The sequence below is a fragment of the Anser brachyrhynchus genome (genome assembly GCF_964034855.1).
Source record: "Anser brachyrhynchus genome assembly, chromosome: 7".
In the NCBI taxonomy this organism is placed as follows: domain Eukaryota; kingdom Metazoa; phylum Chordata; class Aves; order Anseriformes; family Anatidae; genus Anser; species Anser brachyrhynchus.
Window position 1 is genome coordinate 40,048,454 of NC_137701.1, and position 21,922 is coordinate 40,070,375.

Below are 21,922 nucleotides of genomic sequence, written 5' to 3' on the forward strand. Positions count from 1 at the left end.
TTAAGTACTATAAAACTCATGTGGTGATGGTTTTTTGCTTCAACTGTAGTATAATTGCTGGAAAGTACCAGCACCTAGCAGAATTCCTCTAGCTTTTGCCTCTTTTTACTTTGAAATGTTAGAATTGACAATTTCTGGCAACTTGAAAGCCAGAAGTTTACGGTTAAAAATTGAAGATACATGCACGTTTAAGTGAGGCGACTATTTTATTTGTTTAGTGTATATATTGTATTGACATCTGAAATTTCTCTTGCAAGGGAACGCCAGCTTTGTTCTTAATTCAGCTGCCTTTCCATGATAACCTATTGGAATGGTGTGTAACAGATGAGAGGTATGTGTTGTTTCTTGGGTTTTATTTTGTTTTAATTAGTAAGTTCCCTGTAGTTTAAGTCTTTATAGAAGTTTTTTTCCGAACTTCAGCTGAAATGTCTCTTACCTATTGAATTTCTCTTCCCTAGGTTCTTTGTAATCCTAGAAACTCTCGTGGGTTACGTTTTATCTGGGCCTACATCTCCACTGGCTTTCAGTGAATCTGTGTTATGCATTATTAATAAGAATGCAAAGCTGGTGGAAAACAAGGAACATCTTTGGAGAATGTGGAGTATTGTTGTTAACCCGCTAACCGAATGGATTAATCGGGTATAGTTATTTTTGTTCTCTTTACCAGATAACACACATTCTGTGCTGATCTTCTATCTTAATGTATTTTTAGAAACTGCATGTCTTGATGGTAAAATTATATAAGCCTTGATGGTATTTATGAGACTGCAATGTGTGCAGTGTTAGTATGAACATTTGCAATGACACTGTAATATTCAACAGGTTCTGCAGATGGCTTACTGGAAGTCCATTGACTAATCTTGCAGTCATGAGATGTAAAAACCTTAAAAATAGTTTGCTTTAGATATTCTGGGTATTAGCATCACTGCAACTGAAATAAGCTTAGGAAAAGCACTTTTTTTTTAATCTTTGAAATTAAGGGGTTATTTTGGAATTAAACGAAGCTTTTTATCTGTTTAAATAGTAGGATCAATGTGAACTCTTATAGAGTGGAGGAATAACTAATTTCAAAGCACCGTTGGCAATTGAGCTAGTGCAATTTTTATGTACAAAACAGATGATAAATAAGGTTGTTCTAAATGCATTCGAACCTAGGGTTTGCTTAAGCAGTAAATTGCTTTTTATCGTTGCAGACTAACGAAGTAAATCAGGGTGATGCACTGGAACACAACTTCAATGCTGTTTATAGTGCACTGTTGCTACCAGTAGCCCTTATCTTCCCTGTTCAGGAATTTCCACAGGTAACAGCTGGTACCTAATGCTGGTTAGAAACAACGTGGGTTTTATAAAAACTATGAAGTACTACCTAATGATCTCAGAGTAGCATTTCTTTCACCAATACAAATACATATTAAGACTACTGCTCCGAGGTTAGAATTCTTGAGTTTGTGTAGGCTTTGACAGAAGAAAATTTAATTTTTTATCTCTGTGCACAGACACTGATACCCATAAACTTTTTCTTTGTGTTGTTAAAGCCAACTATGAAGTCCTTGCTGCGTACTTGGTCAGACCTGTATAGAGCATTTGCTCGCTGTGCTGCTTTAGTTGCAACAGCAGAAGAAAACCTGTGCTGTGAAGAACTTTGTGCCAAAATAATATCTGGGCTAGAAGGTGAAACTCCAGTAGTGAGTATAAACCTGTGACATTGGACTATATAAATACTTTAGCAGACATTTTCAGTTAGATATGTGTGCAAGAACCTATTGTAGACTTTAATGTAGTGTTTTCTGTAATTTAAAGTGTTTGGGGTAAGACTTAGAGCTATAACAAAATTCTTTGTATTAATGGGAGTTGGAATTGAACTAGAAATGGATTGAAAGAAATGAGTGAAATTAATATAATGCTCAAATATTAAAATAAGTTAAGCAGTCTTTGGGTTTGTCTTCTGAATATTTAAATAATATTGTTTGGGTGAACGTCATCAACATCATGGTAAACACAGTTTGGCCAGTTGAAATTTTTTTCTACATGAAGGAACTTCAGGTTGAATTAACAAGTACCACAAAAGAAGCGTTGTGATTAGGAAGGAGGATAGAATAGCAGTGTAGAATTTAGAGGGCATAACTTGATTTGGAGGGTTACGTCATTGTAACTTTTTGATGTGGCTGTATTCTGATAAACTTCAATTTTCAAAAACAAACCTGTACTTAGAGCTTCAGTATGGAAGTTGTATTGATACAAACCGGTTTTTGGCCCTTTTAAAAGCAATGCGTTTATTATTTAGAAGAGTTTATGATGGATTGAAACAATGCTTGACATGGATCTCTTAATGTGTAGTAACAACTCATTGTGTGATGTGTAGTAACAACTCATTGTGCTCCCTTAATATAATTCTGTTAAAATCTTGCGCTTATGCCTACAGTGGCTTTTCTGAAAATCAGATTGAGTATAGTTACTGAATTAAGCACACACTGAGATGTGGTAATGTGTTGTGCCAGATGGTTAGTACCTTGTACCCTGAATGCTAACGTTTTGCTGTACGTTCTTAAATCTAACACCTTCTCACAGCTGTCTGTTACTGCTTCGCTTCCTTAGTTTATGCATATGTTCGTGCGTCATTTGTTGAGAGTGGGAAGACTGAATCTTCAGCTTGCTTGTAAACTTACCTTAGTCTTACCTGACAATGCACAAAAGCTTTATACCCGCTTTTAAATGTAAAAGCTCTTCTGCACTGCAGTGCTGAATGGCAAACACAGTTTTTCTGTCATTGCAGTTCTTCTGGGCTTTGCTGATGACTTCTGTTTTTTTTTTCTCAGGTGTCTTCAATGATGGATGGTCTCACCCATATTATATCAGTTATGGTTGACTGCATCAACTTTGCACCATATGGTATTAAATATCAGCCAAAAAACAGATGTAAGAAAATATCTTGAGTGTTGGGGTTTTCTGTCTCTCTCTCTCTCAGGTTTGCTTGAAAATAGGAGTTACTGCAGATGCAGAAGTGATGACTGTAGGCTATCAATAGTCTATGTATGTTACGCATATTAGCGAAGCATTGGAGGGATTGACAAACAGTCTTAAAAAGGAACTCAAAACATCATCCAGTATGCATATTTAAGTACTAGAGCTATTCTGATTTTTGAGCAGCAGAGTAGTTACGACGTTAGCTTGACAGAGAAAGCTTGAAATTCATGTAACCATGAAGGCTACGTTTGATCTCAGCTCATTGTAGGACACAGCTCTGTCTGGAGTTGCATTTGATGTTTCAGCTATAATTTATAGATGAAATCTGCTTCTGCTTTGTTCAAACATAATCTGAAGCAGTAATGCTTGATCACTCTCTGTAGTCTAAATATGTAATAAATACCGGTCTGAAATTGATGTTAAGCTGTTAGTATAACAGTTAAAAGGCTGCTGCTTGTGAAGCTGCTTTGCATTGTAATAGTATATATTTGATAGAATACAAAAGATCTTTGTATGCAAAATAGTCTTTGTTCCCTGCTCCTATTTAGAACTGAAGAACTGATTTCCAAAATAATTCAGTGTAAAGCTCAGTGTTTTTATAACTTCTCTGTCCCAGCTGAATTTGTTGTAGAGGTAGCGAGCCATTGTGTTGGACTGCTGAAAGAATGAGTGCTTTAATGGGAAATGCTAATGAGAAAAAACATGATGGAAACTATATTTTTGAATGAAACTTGATACTTCCCCTTCCCTCCCCTCACCTGTTCTAGAATTTACACCTGTCAGCTAATATTTCTAGCTTGGTTGCTGTCTCTGCCAAGTAGGCATTAAAGATGCTAAAAACAGTGATTTGTGTGACCAACCACAAATAAAATAGGAGGAATAGGATCTCTATCTGTAGTGGTACGATAAAGTTGTGTATTAAAAAATGTATGTTGTCTTTTAGGTCTGGTTTTAAACTATTAGTATGTCAATATAGTACTGTTCCATGCACTTTGTAATGCATGTTAGTTACATAGGGAAAAATATTTCTTTTTTTTCTTTTTAATGTTAGCTCCACAGACACCTACGGATTGGTCTAAGAAGAAAAGGGAGCCCCTTGGAAAGCTTTCTTCTCTGTTTAAACTCCTGGTGATGTTAATAAACTCTTTCCATGCGTTCAGTTCCAACGAAATCTGTTCAGAAGCATTGGTCTCTGTTGGTCCTTCAATTATTGCTATTCTTCACAACATCATCAGCCACGTTTCCTTGCCTTCGGTGATTGGGACGATGTTCGCAATTTTTTCAAAACCACTGGCAGTGTTTTATGAAAAAACAAAGTGAGTATTTGGATTCATTGTGTTGCTGCATATTAATGAAACTTTGTGTAGTCTACATCACTTCGTGTGTTTAAACATAACCCAGGGTTTTTCAAAGCACTGACCCTAGGACTCTAAGAATGTTCAGCTTCTGTGGAGTCTCAGCTCTAAGGGCACCAGTTACTTTGCTGTATTTTCAGCCTAGCTGGTGGGTGCTACTCTTGTGGTGCACACAAGCACTGCAGAAAGAATGTGATCTGTAAGATCATCACTCAAGTTGCCCTTCTACAATTGCTGTGTGTAAACTGAGCTGCTGGGACTTGAATGTGTGGTGGTGCCTGAGCTAAGGTGGGCTGCCAGAGGTGGCCCTAGTGGCACATGGCAGCAGTCAGCACACGTAGTGGTCCTCGGTTCTTGCTGATGCAAGAACCTTCTGGGGGATTCCAAAAACATGCATGTGAATAGCAGTCTCCATTGTAAGTTTTTTTTAGAAATAAAACCAAAAACTTAAGTATTTATACATGGAACGGAAGCTTTAGGACTTCTGAAGGCTTAGTATTTCCAGTGTTGCCATTACATTCACACCAAAGAGACATTTCTGTAAGACTAAATTGTTTGGCTTCTAGCTGCCATTTAATTTCAATACTGTGACAATATTTATTAACAGTACTTCATTTTATACTGGCTAGACACTGGGTAACTTGTGTGAGGTAATTTACATTGTATAATGTAATTTCATTAAGTTGTGTAATAAAACTAGTGTGCAGTGCTTGAGTGTGTGTGTGTGTTTAATTCTTAGGATACATGAGAGCAAAACATCTCATAATTCTTTTTGTTTGTTTTGGCAGGCTTGCTGATGTACCTAAAGCATACAGTAATCTTAATAACAAGGTAAATTTTCTGGAGAAACAGCTGTGGGTTGGGAAGATATATGGCATTGTAGAGTTCTTGCTGTTCATTCTGTATTCTGAACAAAATTGTAGTGAAGGTAGAGGTTTAACTGTTTTAAACTAAAAAAGGTTACTAAGACAAGTAAGCTTAGATATTAGTGAGACTTCTGTGGTGTGATGTTTAAACTTGTTTGTTCAGGCCATAACGTTATCTGGGTTTTGTGTGTTTTTAAACAAAACAGAACTTTTAAATAGCAAATGAAATATTAAAACGAAATACTTCTTCCTCCCCTCAGCTTGAAAAACTCCTGGCCGAGATAATTCAGTGTTTGCAGTCTCACTGCACTGGCTCTTACGACAGCGAACTGCTAGAGCAGCTTTCTCCATTGCTCTGCGTAATGTTTCAGCATAAGAGCAAACAGATCCGCAAGCAGTGTGCCCACTTCTGGAACGCAACATTTGCTAAGGCTGCATCACTGACATACCCTGAAGAATTAAAGTAAGAAACGTTTTTTTGTATATTGTGTGTGGCTTGGACTGGAACAAAATATGAATAAGGTCAGTGCAGCTTAAAGCAGGTCCTCTCCCTGACTGTAAGAGCTAGACTTCGCGAAGTACGTGGCTGTGGAAAGGAAAACATGGCTAGTATGCTGTTCAGTTATGCAGGGCAATGTATATAGGTGGTTTTGTTCTAGAAAGCTTGGAAGAATGTTTAAGGAATAAGCCTAGAAATCTGTATAGGTTTATTTGACTGTAACATTCTCAAGGAAGAGATCTCAGGTTAGGTATAAATGAATTAGCATTGTTCTGGTCACCACTTATATTCTGCCTCTTGTGAGAGCTGGGGTGTCTGCTGGTCTTCTTACATACTTCTACCCTCGTAAGTCTAATTTTTTTTGGTTGAGCAGGTCTGTGTTAAGCCAAGCCAAACAGAAAATTCCACTCCTGCTGCCTGGCTTTGAAAGCATTGAGATAGCTGAAGAACATAGCGCACCGTTTTCTGAGGAGGTAAATTCTTTGTACCTAGTGGGTGCCTTCGTTGTGGGTGAATTACCCACTTCACCTAGTGGGTAACTTCCTGGGAGTGCGCAGGTCAATTTTGATTTTCGATGCGACTGTCTTGCAATTGCTTCATGTCTGGAATGATGAACTGTGCTGGATAAATACCAGCAGGAGACGGAGCTGGCTCTTAACAGTTTATACATTTAAAACTTGGGGTTCTACGAGCTTGTTCAAAATAATGATTTTTTTCAAGTTGTCCTCTACATAATTTAGATGAAAAAAGGAGTGTGTTTAGTTGTAGAAATTAATGTTTCAGGGTGGATTTGTGAGCGTGGAGTTTCTTCATATAACATATTGGCTGTATTTTTCCTTGAATAGATGGAAAATTCACAGTGGGATGCAAAGATGAGTGGGATGGAAGCGAATCTGGGTCGAAAACGAGACTCCATATTGGCTCAGACAAATGAACTAAAAGACAAGCCCAGTAATGTGCAAGTAACACCTGCAAAGGTAAGGTGTTCACAGATAGGTGTGACCATCAAATCCGTTACATTCTGCACCTAAACATGCTGGTGTGACTTCTGAACTAAAATCAATGAATTGATTGAGATTTTTTTTAAACTTAGCTGTACAGTGCACTTAGTTGAATTTTTCTGTTCAAATTCTCTGGTAAGTTTACAGATGGCTGAGTTTTGGGTGGGGATGGTGGAAGGCTGCTTGATGGGTTGCCAATCTGTCACTTGTATTAGGAAGCAAAGGGCAGGACATCTGTTATAAGAAGGAGGCTGGCAAGTTTGTAGCTGTTACTTTTCTTGGATCTGGAACTTAAGTTTTCAGACTGTTTTTGTAAAGTAATTATTAGTCTGTTCTGTTACACCATCGAGATGTTCTGTGTACCCGTGTGCTTAGCAACCAGCTTCTGGTAGATGGAGGTGGCAGGAATCATGTTCAGACAGTCAGAGCTCCTGCGTTCCCTCCTAAATCTGCAGGTGAGAGCTGTTGAAATGGGTAAATCTGCCTGAGAACAAGGAAGGGTACTGGTGTTTTTCTGTCCTTTGAGTGTGTTGGAGATGGCAGGTACAGATGCTGGTACTTAAGTTGCCCAGCCAGGGCGGTGCAGTGCAACTTAAATTGTTTTTGTCATCCTTCAGTGATACCAAGTTGTTCTTTCAGTGGGAGCCACAGTATCATACTCTTAAGAAACTACTGATTAAGTAAACAACAGCAAATAATAGTCCTTACAAATCGAGGTACCCTCAATAAAGGTGTATTACAGTCTTTGAACTTCCAGATGCTAAAGGAAGTGCAAAAGTTTACGTAAGGGCGAAGAAGAGGGGTTGAAGAAACTCTCATAGGTGGTAGTGTTGGAAGAAAAAAAAAGACTGGTAAAGAAAATCAGCACCTACTGAAGGATTTGTGTTGATTAATATGCTGAAAGAACTGTGGTTATCTGAAAACTGTTCTGTTTAGGATCGCTGTACCTGTGAGTGATGAAAGCGTTGTCAGTTCCCCTGTCTTGTTTCTAATCCACCTTTTTTCCTTTCTCTAGTTAAAACTAGAGTTTTCATCTTCGAAGGCTAAAAGCGAGATACTTCTGGAAGAAGAGAAATCTGTCGATTTTGTGTTCATTCCTCCAGAAGCAAAACCAAGAATATTGACAGAACATCAAAAAGAAGTGCTTAGGTCAAAGAGGTTTGTAATTAGTTTTCTTTTAAACTTAGCATGAAATGTCATTACATTGAGTAAGACATCACTTCACTTCCGCTATCTCAGGTTACCCACTGTGGTTAAATCCGACTCTTCCATACAAGTTAAAATGTTTAAAGCTGACAGAGTTCCCTGGCTTACTGTCTTAAAGCAGTCAAATTATTTTCTGATCTGTAGTTCCTCCTGTGACTAAATATAGTCTATCTGGAGAGTTTACATTTTTACTTAATGACTCTTGTTTGCAATATGAAACAGAAGCTGGCATTTTTCTTGAATTGTGGAAATTCTGGTTTTCTTTCCTCATCTGATGGAAAAGCTCTAACTTTGAAAGAGAAGTCTTATGTAAGCAGCATGTCAAATTAGGCTATTCCCAAAACTCATCTTTAATTCAAAGATTCCTTTTCAATTTTCTTTTTTTTGTGTGTGAGAAAATAGCACTAGAGTATCTTCTGTATTCAGGCAGATGTTCACAAAAACAGACTGCAAGCAAAATTTGTGTACAATAGTGCTTTACAGGAACCCAGTTGGTTAATGCAGTCAGCGTGTGTTGGTGAATTCTTCGCACAGTGGGATCCCAACCACAGCTCTTTATTCCCTATCCCTCCCCACACGCACCCTCCATAAGCATGTTGCAAAAGATTTGATGCCGCTGAAGATAGCAGCCTTCCAGTAAGGAGTTGAATCATGATCTGCATACGCTCGGTGCTTTCTTTTGCCAGTTGGACTGCTCAGGTTGTGGCAGCAGGTAGCAATGCTGTGTCCTTTCCTTTCCAGAACATGGAGCAGTGTGTGTGGTCGCAGTCTCCTGATATTTGGTGCACGTTACTTTGCTTTTTTTTTTTTACAGCAGTCTGTGCTTTAGTGCATGTTGCTCTTTGAGTAGTCTTAAAAGCTTGGAAGTTCAGTCTAGTTCCTGCAAGAACGTGCTGCCTTATGATGAATGCATTATACTACCCCATCTCACCAATTTTTTTTAATACTCCAACTTAACCATTTCTGGTTTTGTTTCAGAATTGGTATTCCTGCTATGTACAACAATTTAGACACTTCACAAGATACAACCTTATTTTCTCAGTATACTCAGAGCCAGGAAGATTCATTGTAAGTAAAGGTGGCCAGTATGATGTTAAAGGTCCCCTCCCCCCCTTTTTTTGCAGCCCTTCTAATTTAATTAACTTTTATTTTAGGGAAAAGCCATCTTTAATAGAAAATGCAAAAGAAGATAATAAAAACAATCCTCAGGTAATTTCTCATTGTCTAATGGTAGTTAAGATACCAGAATTGTAACCATATCCGTGATGTTTTCTTCATATCTATAGCTCTGATAATTGACGGCAAAACTCTTCGATTACTGTGTATGATAAATGAGTGGGTTTAAATTGCTTTGGAAACTATTTGAGAAAAAAAAAGTGCCCCCAAATGTATCTGTTCACAGGAATCCTTTTCTTTCTCCATGTTGATTAACCTGTAAGGCTCCCAAGAATATCTTGTTTTTCTTGAACCTCCTCTAGTTTTTCCCAGTTCTGCATAATACTGACGCAGACTACGTGACTATAGAATACACTGAGAGCTCTTACAATTTGTATTTCATTTCATCAGTAGGTTTTAATTTGATACTAATTGCAGTGTTTGTGCTGTGTTTTGCTCTGCCTAACTTAAACCAGAAGAGGCCAATCATTAAATGTTTAAATCTTCACATTTTGAAATTAAATTCAACAAGGGTTTTAATAAGTTTTAACAAGGATGCATTTAAATTGCTTTGTTACACAGCGCACAGATATCATAGGAACTTAGTTCAATCATTTGTATGCCCCACCAGTAATATTTTACTGGGGGGTGGAATTTGAAAGCTGCAGCATAGACTTGCTGCGACTTAACTGTGGTGCTGTTCTGCGAATTGCCTAGCTTTGTGCTAGGAATCCTAACACTTGCTGACTTTTCCATAACACCTTTCCTTTCAGTGGGTGTACTTTATATGCATCATGTCTTGCTGTAACTCTTTTCACTTTTAAAAGTTATTGTTGATAGCTGTTATTCAGTGACCTTGCCACTAAGAAGGCCAATGGTAACCTTGGCTGCATGAGGCAAAGCCCTCGCAGCAGGTTTGGGGGAGGTGGTCTTTCCCCTTCAGTCAGCACTGGTGAGACCACAGCTGGAGCGCTGGGCCCAGTTCTGGCCTCCCAGCACAGGAGGGACATGGACGTACTGGAGGGAGTCCATGAAGGGACTGGAGCACCTCTCCTGCGAGGAAAGTCTGAGAAACTCTTCAGCCTGGAGAAGAGGCTGTGGGGAGATCTCTTCGAGACATAAATATCTGAAGGGGGGTACAAAGAAGGCAGAGCCAGGCTCCTTCCCATGGTGTCAGGACAGGAGGCAAGGGGCACAGTGAGACAGGAGGTTCTGTCTGAGCATCAGGAAGTGTTTTTTCACTGTGCAGGTGCTGGAGCACTGGCACGTACTGCCCAGAGAGGGAAGGTCTCTCTCCTTGGAGATCTTTAGAAGGCACCTGGACATAGTCCTGGGCAACCTGCTCCGGGTGGCCCTCCTTGAGCAGGGAGTTGGCCCAGGTGACATCCAGAGGTCCCTGCCAACCTCAACTATTCTGTGGAAGAATAAAAACAAAAAAAAATTGTCTACTGAAGGACACATTGTAAGAAAATTTGAAGGAAGGGTGGCTTGAAAATCCTCATGGGTGTTTTGTTTTCTGTTTCACCAGATCTGTTTTTTATATCATATCCATAGCAAAAATACAGACCTTGCTGTTCATGTTTTTGGGACAGGAAGAAAATGGAAAGAGTGAAGGCTGCATCACTGAATCAGATGAAACCACGGGGGACTGCAAATCAGATAACTCTCTTGAGGATGTGAGAAGGAAGTCTGTTACTCACATGGAGAGCAACTCAACTGTAAATAGTGAAGGGGAGTCAAAAAGTGACATGGCTGAACTGATGCAGGAGGAGCCAGCAGTTGGAGAGGGGTTAGAAAAAAGTACTACAGAAACAGTTTCAAAGGAGTCGTCAGTAGGAAACAAAGACGCTTCAAATGTCAGTAGCAGTTCGACTTCAAGTGATGTAATTTCTGGAACTCCCCAGCCTGCAAGCCGACGGCAATCTTTTATTACTTTGGAGAAATTTGACAGTTCAGAGAACAGACCCTTTAGCGTTTCGGCGTTAAACAGTATGTCAGAGATGTCTGGAAGCTCTTCTGTGCCAGATAAACAGGAAAATACAAACAAGTGCAAGACTGCTACTAAACTAGAAAAATCTGGAGAAGAGAACAAAAATTCTTCACAGTCTGAACAAATATTTACTGCAATACGGAGGCTAACTCGCAGGCAGAGTAAACTGGAGCAGCTAGAAAATAAGCATTCCAGGTTAAGTAGGTCAGAACAAGAGAAAAGTGCGCAAGAGTCTGTTGTTTCCAACAGTATGGAAACCAGTTCTGAACCGTCTTGTGCCGTGGAGGACACGGAACGTGTTCTCACTGCTCAGTCCCAAGCTCTCAGTTCTACAGAAGCAGAAATTAAAAAAGTTGAAGATGCAATAGCAGAAATAGAAAGGGTTCGGGCTTTAGATACGGATTCTAAAGAAAATAAGCCCCCAGAGGCAGCTGGTTCGTCTGACCAGGTAACAGATGATGATAATCAGGTCCCACACGTGTCTCCTAGTCAGAAAACACTAAGACGTTCTTCAAGGCGACGGTCAGAAACTGGAGAAGTGTCAGTGGGTAGTCAAGATAAGGAAGACGGCCACCAGAAAAAAGACAAACGTAAAGAAGATGAAAAATCCCTGCAAAAGAAGTTGCCACAGACTAAAGACGATGTATCCCAAAAGCAGAAAGCAGTGTCTGGGAAAACAACAGACACTGCAAACAGAAAAGAAAGCAGCCTACCTGAGAGAGCTGCTGCAGAGGACTCTGGCTCAGTGGGTGATGAGGAGGTGAACAAAAGCACTAGGAAGTCAGAAGATAAATTGAAGATGGACATGGAAGGTCAAGACTGTAGCTCAGGTACAATAGGCGAGAAGAAAAAGGAACGCCCCCGATACCATACAAGAAGCAGCTCACAAGGATTGCTTTCCAGCATAGAAAATTCAGAGGCTGATGGCTGTGAGACCAAGGAAGAAAGCATAAAGAAGAAGAAACCTGGAAAAGTGAAAACCAGAAGTGATCCTCTTGAAGGTAAATTGAAAGACCTACAGCCAGGAAGCCGTGGCCAGGAGGAGGTGTCTTCCCAAGAAAACGAAAGTAAAAATCTGTTGGAAACAAATAGAAGTGAACTAAGTGATGAAGTCAGCACAGACATGTCATTGGCTGAACCACAGGACCTGAAAAAGGACCTGAAAAATGAAGTAATTCCTACAGATGCTGGGGGATCTGCCTGCCCAGAGACTTCACCTGATATGCAGAACACATGTGGGGAACAAACCAAGACCGGGGTGGTGACAGAATCTTTTACCGACCCAAGTGTATCTGAAGTTCTGAAAGCAGGAGAGGAAAACACACACGTTGAAAGGCAAAGAAATGCAGGAGACTGTTCAAGTGTTCTGCCTGACCATGTACAAGGAGCGAATGCTTCAGGTAGCGAGCCTTCCTCTTTGCAAGTACCTGAGTGTCAGCACAAGAGAAGCAAAAGGCAGAGAAAACTAAGGAGCTGCGATTGCTGTTACAGAAAGGCAAAGCAGCCAGCAATGTCATTCACTGAGCTGAAAACTGAGGACAGTCCTGACCCGAATGAGCCCCAAACCACCCCAGTTCAGACAGCCGTAGATACATCAGAGATGTCTGCTAGCTCAAATTTTGAGGAGAGCTTGGCCATGGCACCTTGTGCAATGAGCACACCACGGCTTCATTTTAAGGAACCCAGCGCGTTCAACTTGGAAGGAGAGAGAAAATCTGAAGATAACGTGCAAGGGAACACTTGCAGTATGGAGGAGGAGGAGAATCCAGCACATGTAGCAGGTGAACTTGATGATTCCATAATGGAAGTAAAAGTAGCCGTTGATGAGGATGACGGAACTGAACAGGGTGTAACCGAGTGTGCTTCAGATGAGCCTGCTGACAGCTGCCTGGCTGCAGGGAATCACAGTGAAGAACCAGGAGCTACAGTAAAGGAAGAAGAAAATGAGAATGGACCAATGGAGGAGATACCTGGGGCACTGAGCGTTGTTAGCAGGCCTGAGAGAGAAGAGATGAGTGAACTAGAAAGCAATCAAGATAAAGAACAAGCTGAGAACGCTGTAGCAGAAAGTTGCGCTATTCTAGATAAAGAGATGAAAGAGGAATTGATAGAAACTGAAATTACAGTGCCTGAAAATCTCGCTGTAGAGGGTGAAGGTGCAGTAGAAAATAACAATGTGGATTCACCTCAGAAGCCAGAAAATCTTGATTCTTTCACTTTAGTAAACGAAAGCCCTAACAGTATGCAGGCACGCTGCATGTGGTCTCCTTCGGCTTCTCCATCCACGAGCATTTTAAAGAGAGGTGTAAAAAGAAATCAAGAGGACGATTCCCTGTCACCTGCTAATAAGGTATGGTGATGCGATTCGTTCTGTGATACTCGCAGTTCATTCTGTTCATAACTGGGATGTGGAACAGTATAACGAGTTCCAAAGGCACTCAGTTACTGACCTTAACAGTATTTACAATGAAAAAATAATGAAGATGAAGACTTGGGGATTTTTTTCCATAATGCACAAGCACTGGCAGGCTTGTGTTATTGGGGCTTGGGAGTTTAATTTTTGAAGCCGAGTGCCAAGGGCTAGTTTGCATGCCTGAGTGGCAGCGGAACAAAAAACTGCAAAACCATTGAATGCACAGGCAGGGTTTTACCAGTGGGTTTTGAGAAGCATTTTTACAAAATGCACTGCATGTTTCCTTTAGCAATAAGGTAGCCACAGTTTCTGTCCTTGGGTGAAGCATGATTAGTGTCATTCAAGAACTTGAATAACGCTACCCATTTCAAACTGAGTTATTTTGTCTCTTCAGACTTCTTTCACCAGAGTGGGGTGGTCTGAGTTCATCTGATTAAAAACTGCTTTTTCTAAAACCAGATTCGACGTGTCTCTTTTGCAAATCCCATTTATCAAGAAGGACTGGCAGATGACATAGACAGGAGGAGCCCTGTCATTAGATCCCATTCTTCACCATCTTCACGAAGTCTTAAAATCTTATCTAACATTCAGGCTAAGGTAAGTTCTTACACGTGTTCAGTATGTCGTAAGTCTTCTGTTTCTCATGTTAAGGTAGCTGTAGTGTATGTTCACGGTCACTTGCAAGCAGTTAACAAACAGTTAAAAGGGTGAAGAGTAGAGAATCAGTAAGTTTAAGAAATAGCTGTAACTGTTTTAGTCTTGTTCATTCTGTTGCTCTCTAAAGACAAGTACAGTCTGAAATGTAGATAGCTAGAAAGTTAGCTAACTGAATTCTTACAATCCTGAGAGATTTTTTCCTCTTTTTCTATCCAGCATATTACCACTCCAACCAAAGGATTTCTGTCCCCAGGATCTCGTAACCCTAAATTTAAGAGCTCAAAGAAGTGTTTAGTAAGAAGTGCTTTGGTTCATGTTTCTCTTATTTTACTTGTATTCTTCTCTTATTTTTCTTGTATTCTTCTCTTATTTTTCTTGTATTCGGTTGTGTGATAGTTAATTTAATAACTTTTCTCTGTTATTCAAAGATTACAGAAATGGCTAAGGAATCACTGCCTTCTCCTACAGAATGCATGTATCCTGCCTTAGCAGGCTGTAAGGCACCAGTCGATGTAATTTTACCTCAGATTACATCAAATATATGGTAAGTACATTGTTGCTTTGGAAGATCAGGTTTCAATAGAAAATTCTTACTGGATTTAAAAAAAAAAAAAGGCAAAAGCAATTTTTGTGATGCAAAGTGATGAATTAGAGACACCTTTTGCAGGGAAAAAACAAAGCATCTTTTAGAAGGAGGGAGGTTGGATGGTGAGGGAGACTTTACTTGAACAATTCCAAACCAGTTGTGTCTCTTGTGAAGAGCTTGCAGCCAGACACAGGGAACTTCTCCTAGTTTGTAAGACAGAGCAGACTGATCTTAATGATCTGTGACAAAGCAATTGGAGCTTCCAATAGCTCCACTAGTTGAAGATGCCACCATCCTGCTGCTGTTTGGGAGTACTAGAGACCAAGTGGGATTTTTGGGGAAAAGATCTACGTTTCAAACACACAAATGCCAGGTGCTCAGCTAATGAAATTTGGATATGTCAGAAACAAACTATACACTGTAGCAGGAACTGCTCTGAATGGACTTTTCTAGTGTACTCGGCTTCTTTTGCTTCCTCTTATGTGTAATTGGGCTTTTGAATCCCATTTCAGGGTTGGATATTGATAAATTGCAAAGAAGCGTGCTGCTGCAGATAGAAGAAATGTCTCTTGTGTGTTGTTTTTTCCTTTATGTGCGTGTGAATTGGCATTCATGTAAGATTTATTCCTGCTCTACAGTGCCAAGGAGAAGGGACATGGATTTTAGCATAATGAACCCTTTTTTCTTCCCTGCTGCAGCGCAAGAGGTTTGGGGCAGCTCATTCGAGCAAAGAACATTAAGACAGTGGGTGATCTGAGTACTCTGACAGCATCAGAAATCAAAACTCTTCCCATCCGTTCTCCTAAAGTTTCCAACGTTAAAAAAGCTCTTAAAGGATATCACGAGCAGCAGGTAAAGTTTAATCCTAGTGCCCAGAAAGGTAATGTTAACCTGATGAACTGCTAACGTTCCTCATGAAGAATAAGGTATTTTTTTTTTTTGTACAAGAAAAATTTCTTTGAACTGTGATTTATCTGTCAAAGGTGGTCTTTCATGGTACAGGACTTGGTTACAACATAGTTACTGGGAATGAGGATTACATCTGTTACGGAGTAAAGCGTGTCCCACCTCATAACTCTTTCTCTGAACATGTTTTTTGTTCCCTCAAAAACCCGCAGGTAAAATCCCGAGGGTGTGAGGAATTGGTAGTGCTTGAAGATGTAGAGAAAACAATAAACAACGTAGAGGATAAATCTGTTGATGACGAGAAACTTGCAACAGGTAACTCTTGCCCATTTGTTGCTTAGGATTTGGATGTTTCTGCTGTTGCTGCTTTTCTTCTCTTCTAATGGGAACACTTATTTTTGTTTTTGGAGAGGAGTTAATAGCTGATATTACCATATTAGATGGGTGATTGAGTTAGCCACTTCATGAAGCCCTATAGTAATGGCTTTTTTAAACTTGTTCTGTATTTGAGGGCAAGATACGTTGTGTTTTTCCCTAAACGAGCTTGTGTAAACAGCATGTTAGGCAGGGCTCTGCATACTTCACTTTCCAGATCTCAACCAGGGTCTCCGCTGAGCTGTTCAGTACTGCAGTAGCTTCTCTGGTTCTGGGCGTGCACAGAAACAAAGCAAGTTGAAACTGCAGAGCTGAAAAGGTGCCTGATGGCAGGCGAGACAGTTCAGATGTTTCTCAGGATACTCCCTTTGGATTTAGGGGACTAGATTTTTATCTGAATGTTCCTGTGCATTTTTGGAGTTTGCCATTACTTTATGCAGAGGAATCCCTAATTGTTCTTCCTGCAAGAGACTTTGAAGCATTTGGTTAACCAGAGAACAAAACCCAGGAGTAACTTCTCTTCATCTGTCCAATTTAAAATTGGACTATTCGTGGGGTAACGTGTATTGAGGGAAACGGTCAGTATTTTAGTAGGATCAAATATTTTGATTGCAGTCCTTAATTTTGTTGTATAATCATGATCAAACTTAAAGTCACTATAAAGAAGGGGAGCATTTAGTTCTGAGGGGTGCCTTTGTCAGAAGCTCACTCTGCAAATACTTTGTGGACTGAATACATCTTTTTGTACAAAAACTGCAGCATTACGCTGCAACGTAGTTCTGCTGGGATTTACACCTGACCACTCTGCCTGCAGTGCCCTACCTACCTTCCCCTTCCTTCCTTTTCAGATTTGATCGAACCGGTTGTCTTGAATGCAAACGGCCAACCCACAGCAGATCTTCTGAGCCAGATCGATGCCCTTGCTGCTCAGCTGACCTCTGAAGTTCTCTATGGCTATTCAGGAAGCCAGCTCTTTGAGATGCAAGAAAAACTTGCGGGCATGACAAACTGTATCATGAAAAACCTGCAGTCCCGCTGGAAATCGCCTCCCCACGACAGTTCCAATTAGTTGCTTATCATTCCTAATTAAGGAGGATTTTGTTATAATTTTCCCCCAAAATTTAGCTTTCTTACTGGTGAATTAATCCTTAAAGTGTATGTTTTGTACTATAGAAGATTTTTAAGAAACCTATATGAACAAAATATATCATGATTTTTCTTTTTTCCAGTGGTTTTTTAACTTGTGGGATTGCCTATTCCCCGTTGGAGGTATTTGTATTGTATTGCTATGCATATTTCTTTCAGGTAGCGAAAGAAAACTTGATGAAGGTGTGCAATAGCAAAGACTGTGAAACCAAACTAACAGAGTAGTTAAATTATTTTTTCACATCCAAAGTGTTCTTACGACTGCAAACTCTTACGTGGTGGGAGATCGATCTCACAGCTCTGCTCGTGTGCTTCCCAGGTCTGTTTCCTTTGGAGTCGCTGAAACTTTTCAGTGCTGTTGGGTATTGGGTTAAGCTGTGCTCAGTTCCTTGCAGTGGCAGCAGTCCAAAACCCTGGTGTCTGACAACTGGATGGCATCTCTTTGTGCATGCCTTGTTACCAGAATCCCACTAAGAAGCTGACCCTAAAATGCATCCTGGCAAGTGAGAGACTTTGCAAAATTTCTCAGGCTTTTTCCTGTGCTCTAACAGCTTTGTTTGCAGCAGTTCTCCCCTGGTGGAGAAGACCTTCTCCTTTTGTGGAAGTGAGAGGATTTGACTTGGGTTTTTTGTATATTATGTACAGACTGCAAATGTTGGTTAATAATTTATGGTGGAGTTCTAATTGCATGGAATGCATTGCTGCTTCTCAGAGACCTTCAGAGTTCTTGGGTTTTACTCCGGAAATCTAATTTGTATATATTGGACACTTATGGAGAGGAATTGCTGCAGGTGTTTTTAGAACTTAAGTATGTGCAAATAAAACAGCAATTAGTTCCCAAAGGTGTTAATGTCAGTCTTTAAGTTTATATGGAAAAAAAATGACTGCAGCTGTTTAGCCCTTCCTCAGAGTTGCTTTGGAATTGCAAGGTTGGGAGGAACCTTGGAAGGTTATTGGTGGCTCCTTAGGCCAGGAGTAGGTCCTCAAGGCCAAGGTCGTGTCTTACCAGCACCGCTGTTCTGTGCCCTGTTCACACGTCCCATAAACTAATGGGCTGTGGTGTCGTAGCACCGTGTGAACAGCACCAGTGACGAGTGCCTGTAGGTTTTGCTGTCCTGCCAGCTGCTTTCGCTACACCGCATCCCCACTGGGAGGAGTGGCGTTGTCCTTTCAAGCTGGCTGCGTACGCCACGATAGCTGCGGATTCCCTGTGAACGAAAGCCTTCAGAGTTAACAGTTGCAGCTCCTCCTACTGTTAACTTACTGTGTGTACTTTGTCCAAGGTAAACTAAAGATGAAGTGCTTTTTTTACCGCTTTACCAGCCAGCCTCCAGAGACGGAAGGACCAGATGCGTCAGGAGAAGCAGATAACTGGTGTTCAGGTATGAAATAACCTCTCCAGTTCATTCACAGCCCTCAGAGTTTGACTTAACATTGTGGCTGTTGGTTTTTTCAGTTTTCTGAACAAAGCCCATTTGTTTTAAGATCGATTCCTGCTCTTCAGCATGAGTTAATAGTCAAAGATACTGCAGAAACAACAGCTTTATTTAGTCACTAATTTACAAGTAACAACTTCTGACCCCAGAACAACTGCATGAAAAACACATGCATAAGAGCTCAGCAAGCAGAGGGAAGAGGCTTTTGCTTTGTGGTGTTTCCCCATCTTCCCTGACAGATAAACTTTGACAGATAAACTTTGGTTTGAGATACTAAGCTTACATGGAAAACAAATATATTCAAACATTTTAGAATAGTCCAGAAAAATCTCTTTATGGAAGAGAGAATAAAGTAACGCTTGGTAGTCTTGGCCTTAACTTCATGTGTAGAAGTTCAGCGATACTGAACTGGATTAAAACTCTAGTATTAGAACATTTTGATGGTAATTTGTATGTTTTAAATGGAAGTCTAGGCCAGTTGGAAGAAAAGATTTTAGACACTGGAAGCAAGACAGCTCTTACGAGCGCTGCCTAGTAGTATGTTTACAGGTAGTTAAACATATTTTGAAGAGCTGTTTCAGAAATATTTTGTTCTGCAGTTTTTTTTCTCTGTGGTGGTTTATAAGGCACTATCAGCATGGAAGACAATAAAGCACTTTAGAGAAGTGTTAGAAACTCTTCTAAGGTGTGAGATGTGGCCGGCATGTCTGGGCCACGCAGATGTGCCTTAGGGAAAGGGGTTTTGACTTAGACAGCTTCTACGTAGTTGGCTGGCAGCATGCCCGTCTTGCCAGTTCTCTGGACAGTCCCATACATCCAGCCTTCATCGATGGCTTGCACGTTTACGATCGTGTCACCGTCTTTGAAGGAAACTTCATCAGCGTCAGCTGCCATGTAGTCATACATGGCCCGATACGTCTTCTGGAATGGTAAGGAGAAAAAGTAAGATGTTTATACCACTGCTGTTAGTTCCTGGTCAGAATCAACATGCAAGCAGAGGGCAGGTTATATTCCAACTCATTTCAGTACTTAAAAGTATCCCTGATGGCAGTAGCTTTGGCTGGTCTTTTAAAAAGCCTGGTTTCAGATCACAGAATGCCTTTTCCAATAATTTAAACTTCAAAAAAAAATTCCAACTCAAAAATTCAACTTCAAAATTCAGCTTCAACCTCCTTATCAGATTTTTTCCTGTTGAATTAACTTTCAGGTAGATACAGCCTTGTGAGAGGTGCAGCCAGCACCCTGCCTTAGTGCTTTTGTGGTTTTGTGACTCTGAAGGTGAAAAAACACTTTCAGAGTGTACGTGAGCAGGAATACGTGAACAGTTAGGTTGGCGCCTGCTTATAACTTCGTGGCCTTGCCTCCCAGTGGATTGTGGTGGGAGGGAGGAGGTGTAACTTAAAGAACTCTGGGCAGCTGTTACGCCTTCAGCTGGTCCTGTACCAATTGCCAGCCCAGGGGTGGGGGTGTTGCTGGGCTGTCCTGGGGTGTGCACTGAGGGCATTTGGGGCCCGCAGGGGCTATGCGCTGTGGGCAGGAAGCCAAATTCTGTCCTGGTGAGAGAGCGGGCCCCAGCAGCAGTGCTGCAGTGAGCTCGGGACTGGCTGTCAGCGCAGCTGCTCCGTGTTACTTACCCCAGCGGTCGATGGATGGGAAGGAACCGATGATACCGTTGTTTGCTGGGTGGCAACTGAAGATGACCTTTGTTGCGGCAACTCTATGGTTTTAGCATGTTTATAGCCCACTGCAAAAGGAGAAAAGTGTTTTGTGTTAGTTCTTTTACGCTTAATGCTTTTATTTTATGGAATTAGCAATGGGATTAGGCTTACTCCCAATAAAGGTAGTGTGGTAGGTCACTAGGTGGCTCAGATCTGCCTTTTACCCAGTGAAGCACCACTTGGTATCAGTTTCGGCTGTAGCTCAGTGCTTTGCCAGGTGTGCCTCTCTACTTTTTCCTGGCCAAAGGAGTTGGAGCCAGTGACTAGCTCTGTCCTGCTGGATGGTCTGCGTACCGTCTGTCCTCAGATAAAGTGCAGTTTTGTTCTCATACCTGTGGTAGTTGAGGTAAAGAAGCCCCCGTTGCTGTAGAAGGACAAATGTTGATCCACCCCTTCCGAGGGCTCAGATTTTTCATCCCCACCGCTGATGCTCAAGGCACTGGCAGAGCGGGAATGCTCCCGGCTGCGGCGCTGGGCTTGGACTGCAGGGAGAAAACAGTGGGAGCAGAGTTACCTCCTTTCTTTGTAAGGAGAGGCACACTTTTAAAAACAAAAAGTGCATATTTTATATATGCACATGTATACAGGTGTTTTGTGTATGTGCGTGTAAATACATAAATACAGTTATCCTTATGCAGAAGAGCTATAGACAATCTCTAGTCACCGTTAATTCTTACACGAGCTGTGTCTGTGCATAACAGTTTGAAGTACGCTTGCGTTCCTGCACAGGTAGAGTGACTAAACTGTCCTTTAATATCCCAAGCTGTCGGTTTCACTGTTTGGATCTGTGTAAGTATAAAGGCTGTTTTGCATAAATAGTACAGACTGGAACAAACCTGAGATCATGTGTAAGCTTCTGGACTGAATGTTGTCTTCTGCTGGGTCGTAGTCAAAGACTGAGCCAGGATTGGTGCGCCACACACGAAGACCTGTAAGGGAAACAGCTTTTCTGAGGAGAAGGTGGAGCTCAAACACTTCCTAGAGAGCTTGAGCAGCAACCATCTGTCCTGAAGGAGAGTAAAAGCGTATCAGAAAAAGGGAAGCAGGACTTCATAATTTGTGTTTCTCAAATCTATAGCACAGACTTCTTATTTTTTCATTTATTCTATATCAAATGAGCTTTAGCATTTCTGCAATACACGTGGAGATGAACTTAATACAAGTAAGAAATTAGAATCTGTCACCTAGCATCATGTTATACCGGTGGGCAGGATGGGAGAGGCAGAGGAGGCCACAAAGATGATCAAGGGGCTGGAGACCCTCTGTTACTGAGACAGGCAGAGGGAGCTGGGGTTATTCAGCCTGGAGAAGAGAAGGCTCTGGGGACAGCTTATAGCGGCCTGCCACTGTCTCAGGGGGGCTACAGGAAAGCTGGGGAGGGACCCTTTTGTCAGGGGGTGTAGGGATAAAACAAGGGGGAATGGCTTCAAACTAAAAAAGAGTAGATTTAGATTAGATAGGAGGAAGAAGTTCTTCACTGTGAGGCGCTGGCACAAGCTGCCCAGAGCAGCAGTGGCTGCCCTGTCCATGGCCGTGTCCAAGGCCAGGCTGGATGGGTTTGGGCAGCCTGAGCTGGGCAGGTTCCTGCTCACAGCAAGGGGCTAGAAATAGACAACCTTTAAGTCCCTTTCAGCCCAAACCATCATTGA

At 41.2% G+C, this 21,922-nt stretch overlaps 2 protein-coding genes across 7 annotated transcripts in view; one reads left to right on the forward strand and one right to left on the reverse strand.

Moving 5' to 3' along the window:
- RIF1 (replication timing regulatory factor 1) overlaps positions 1–19,477 on the forward strand; it is a 32,268-nt gene extending 12,791 nt beyond the window's left edge. The window contains exons 17-36 of one of the 2 annotated variants that reach the window (XM_080599192.1): positions 258–331; positions 459–639; positions 1,194–1,301; positions 1,536–1,685; positions 2,817–2,916; positions 4,016–4,280; positions 5,108–5,150; positions 5,446–5,648; positions 6,058–6,157; positions 6,530–6,661; positions 7,701–7,843; positions 8,870–8,959; positions 9,046–9,100; positions 10,639–13,386; positions 13,909–14,046; positions 14,323–14,400; positions 14,535–14,650; positions 15,391–15,544; positions 15,811–15,913; positions 16,822–19,477. In XM_080599192.1, the coding sequence (XP_080455318.1) occupies positions 258–331; positions 459–639; positions 1,194–1,301; positions 1,536–1,685; positions 2,817–2,916; positions 4,016–4,280; positions 5,108–5,150; positions 5,446–5,648; positions 6,058–6,157; positions 6,530–6,661; positions 7,701–7,843; positions 8,870–8,959; positions 9,046–9,100; positions 10,639–13,386; positions 13,909–14,046; positions 14,323–14,400; positions 14,535–14,650; positions 15,391–15,544; positions 15,811–15,913; positions 16,822–17,042 (5,202 nt within the window). In that variant the 3' untranslated portion in view covers positions 17,043–19,477. The remainder of the gene's footprint in view (positions 1–257; positions 332–458; positions 640–1,193; positions 1,302–1,535; positions 1,686–2,816; positions 2,917–4,015; positions 4,281–5,107; positions 5,151–5,445; positions 5,649–6,057; positions 6,158–6,529; positions 6,662–7,700; positions 7,844–8,869; positions 8,960–9,045; positions 9,101–10,638; positions 13,387–13,908; positions 14,047–14,322; positions 14,401–14,534; positions 14,651–15,390; positions 15,545–15,810; positions 15,914–16,821) is intronic. The other variant, XM_080599193.1, reaches the window with a different exon arrangement.
- NEB (nebulin) overlaps positions 18,644–21,922 on the reverse strand; it is a 125,119-nt gene continuing 121,840 nt past the window's right edge. For all 5 annotated transcript variants that reach the window (XM_080599187.1, XM_080599189.1, XM_080599188.1 and 2 more), the window contains 4 exons: positions 21,110–21,202; positions 20,606–20,755; positions 20,190–20,299; positions 18,644–19,476 (listed from right to left, as the gene is read on the reverse strand). In XM_080599187.1, the coding sequence (XP_080455313.1) occupies positions 19,303–19,476; positions 20,190–20,299; positions 20,606–20,755; positions 21,110–21,202 (527 nt within the window). In that variant the 3' untranslated portion in view covers positions 18,644–19,302. The remainder of the gene's footprint in view (positions 19,477–20,189; positions 20,300–20,605; positions 20,756–21,109; positions 21,203–21,922) is intronic.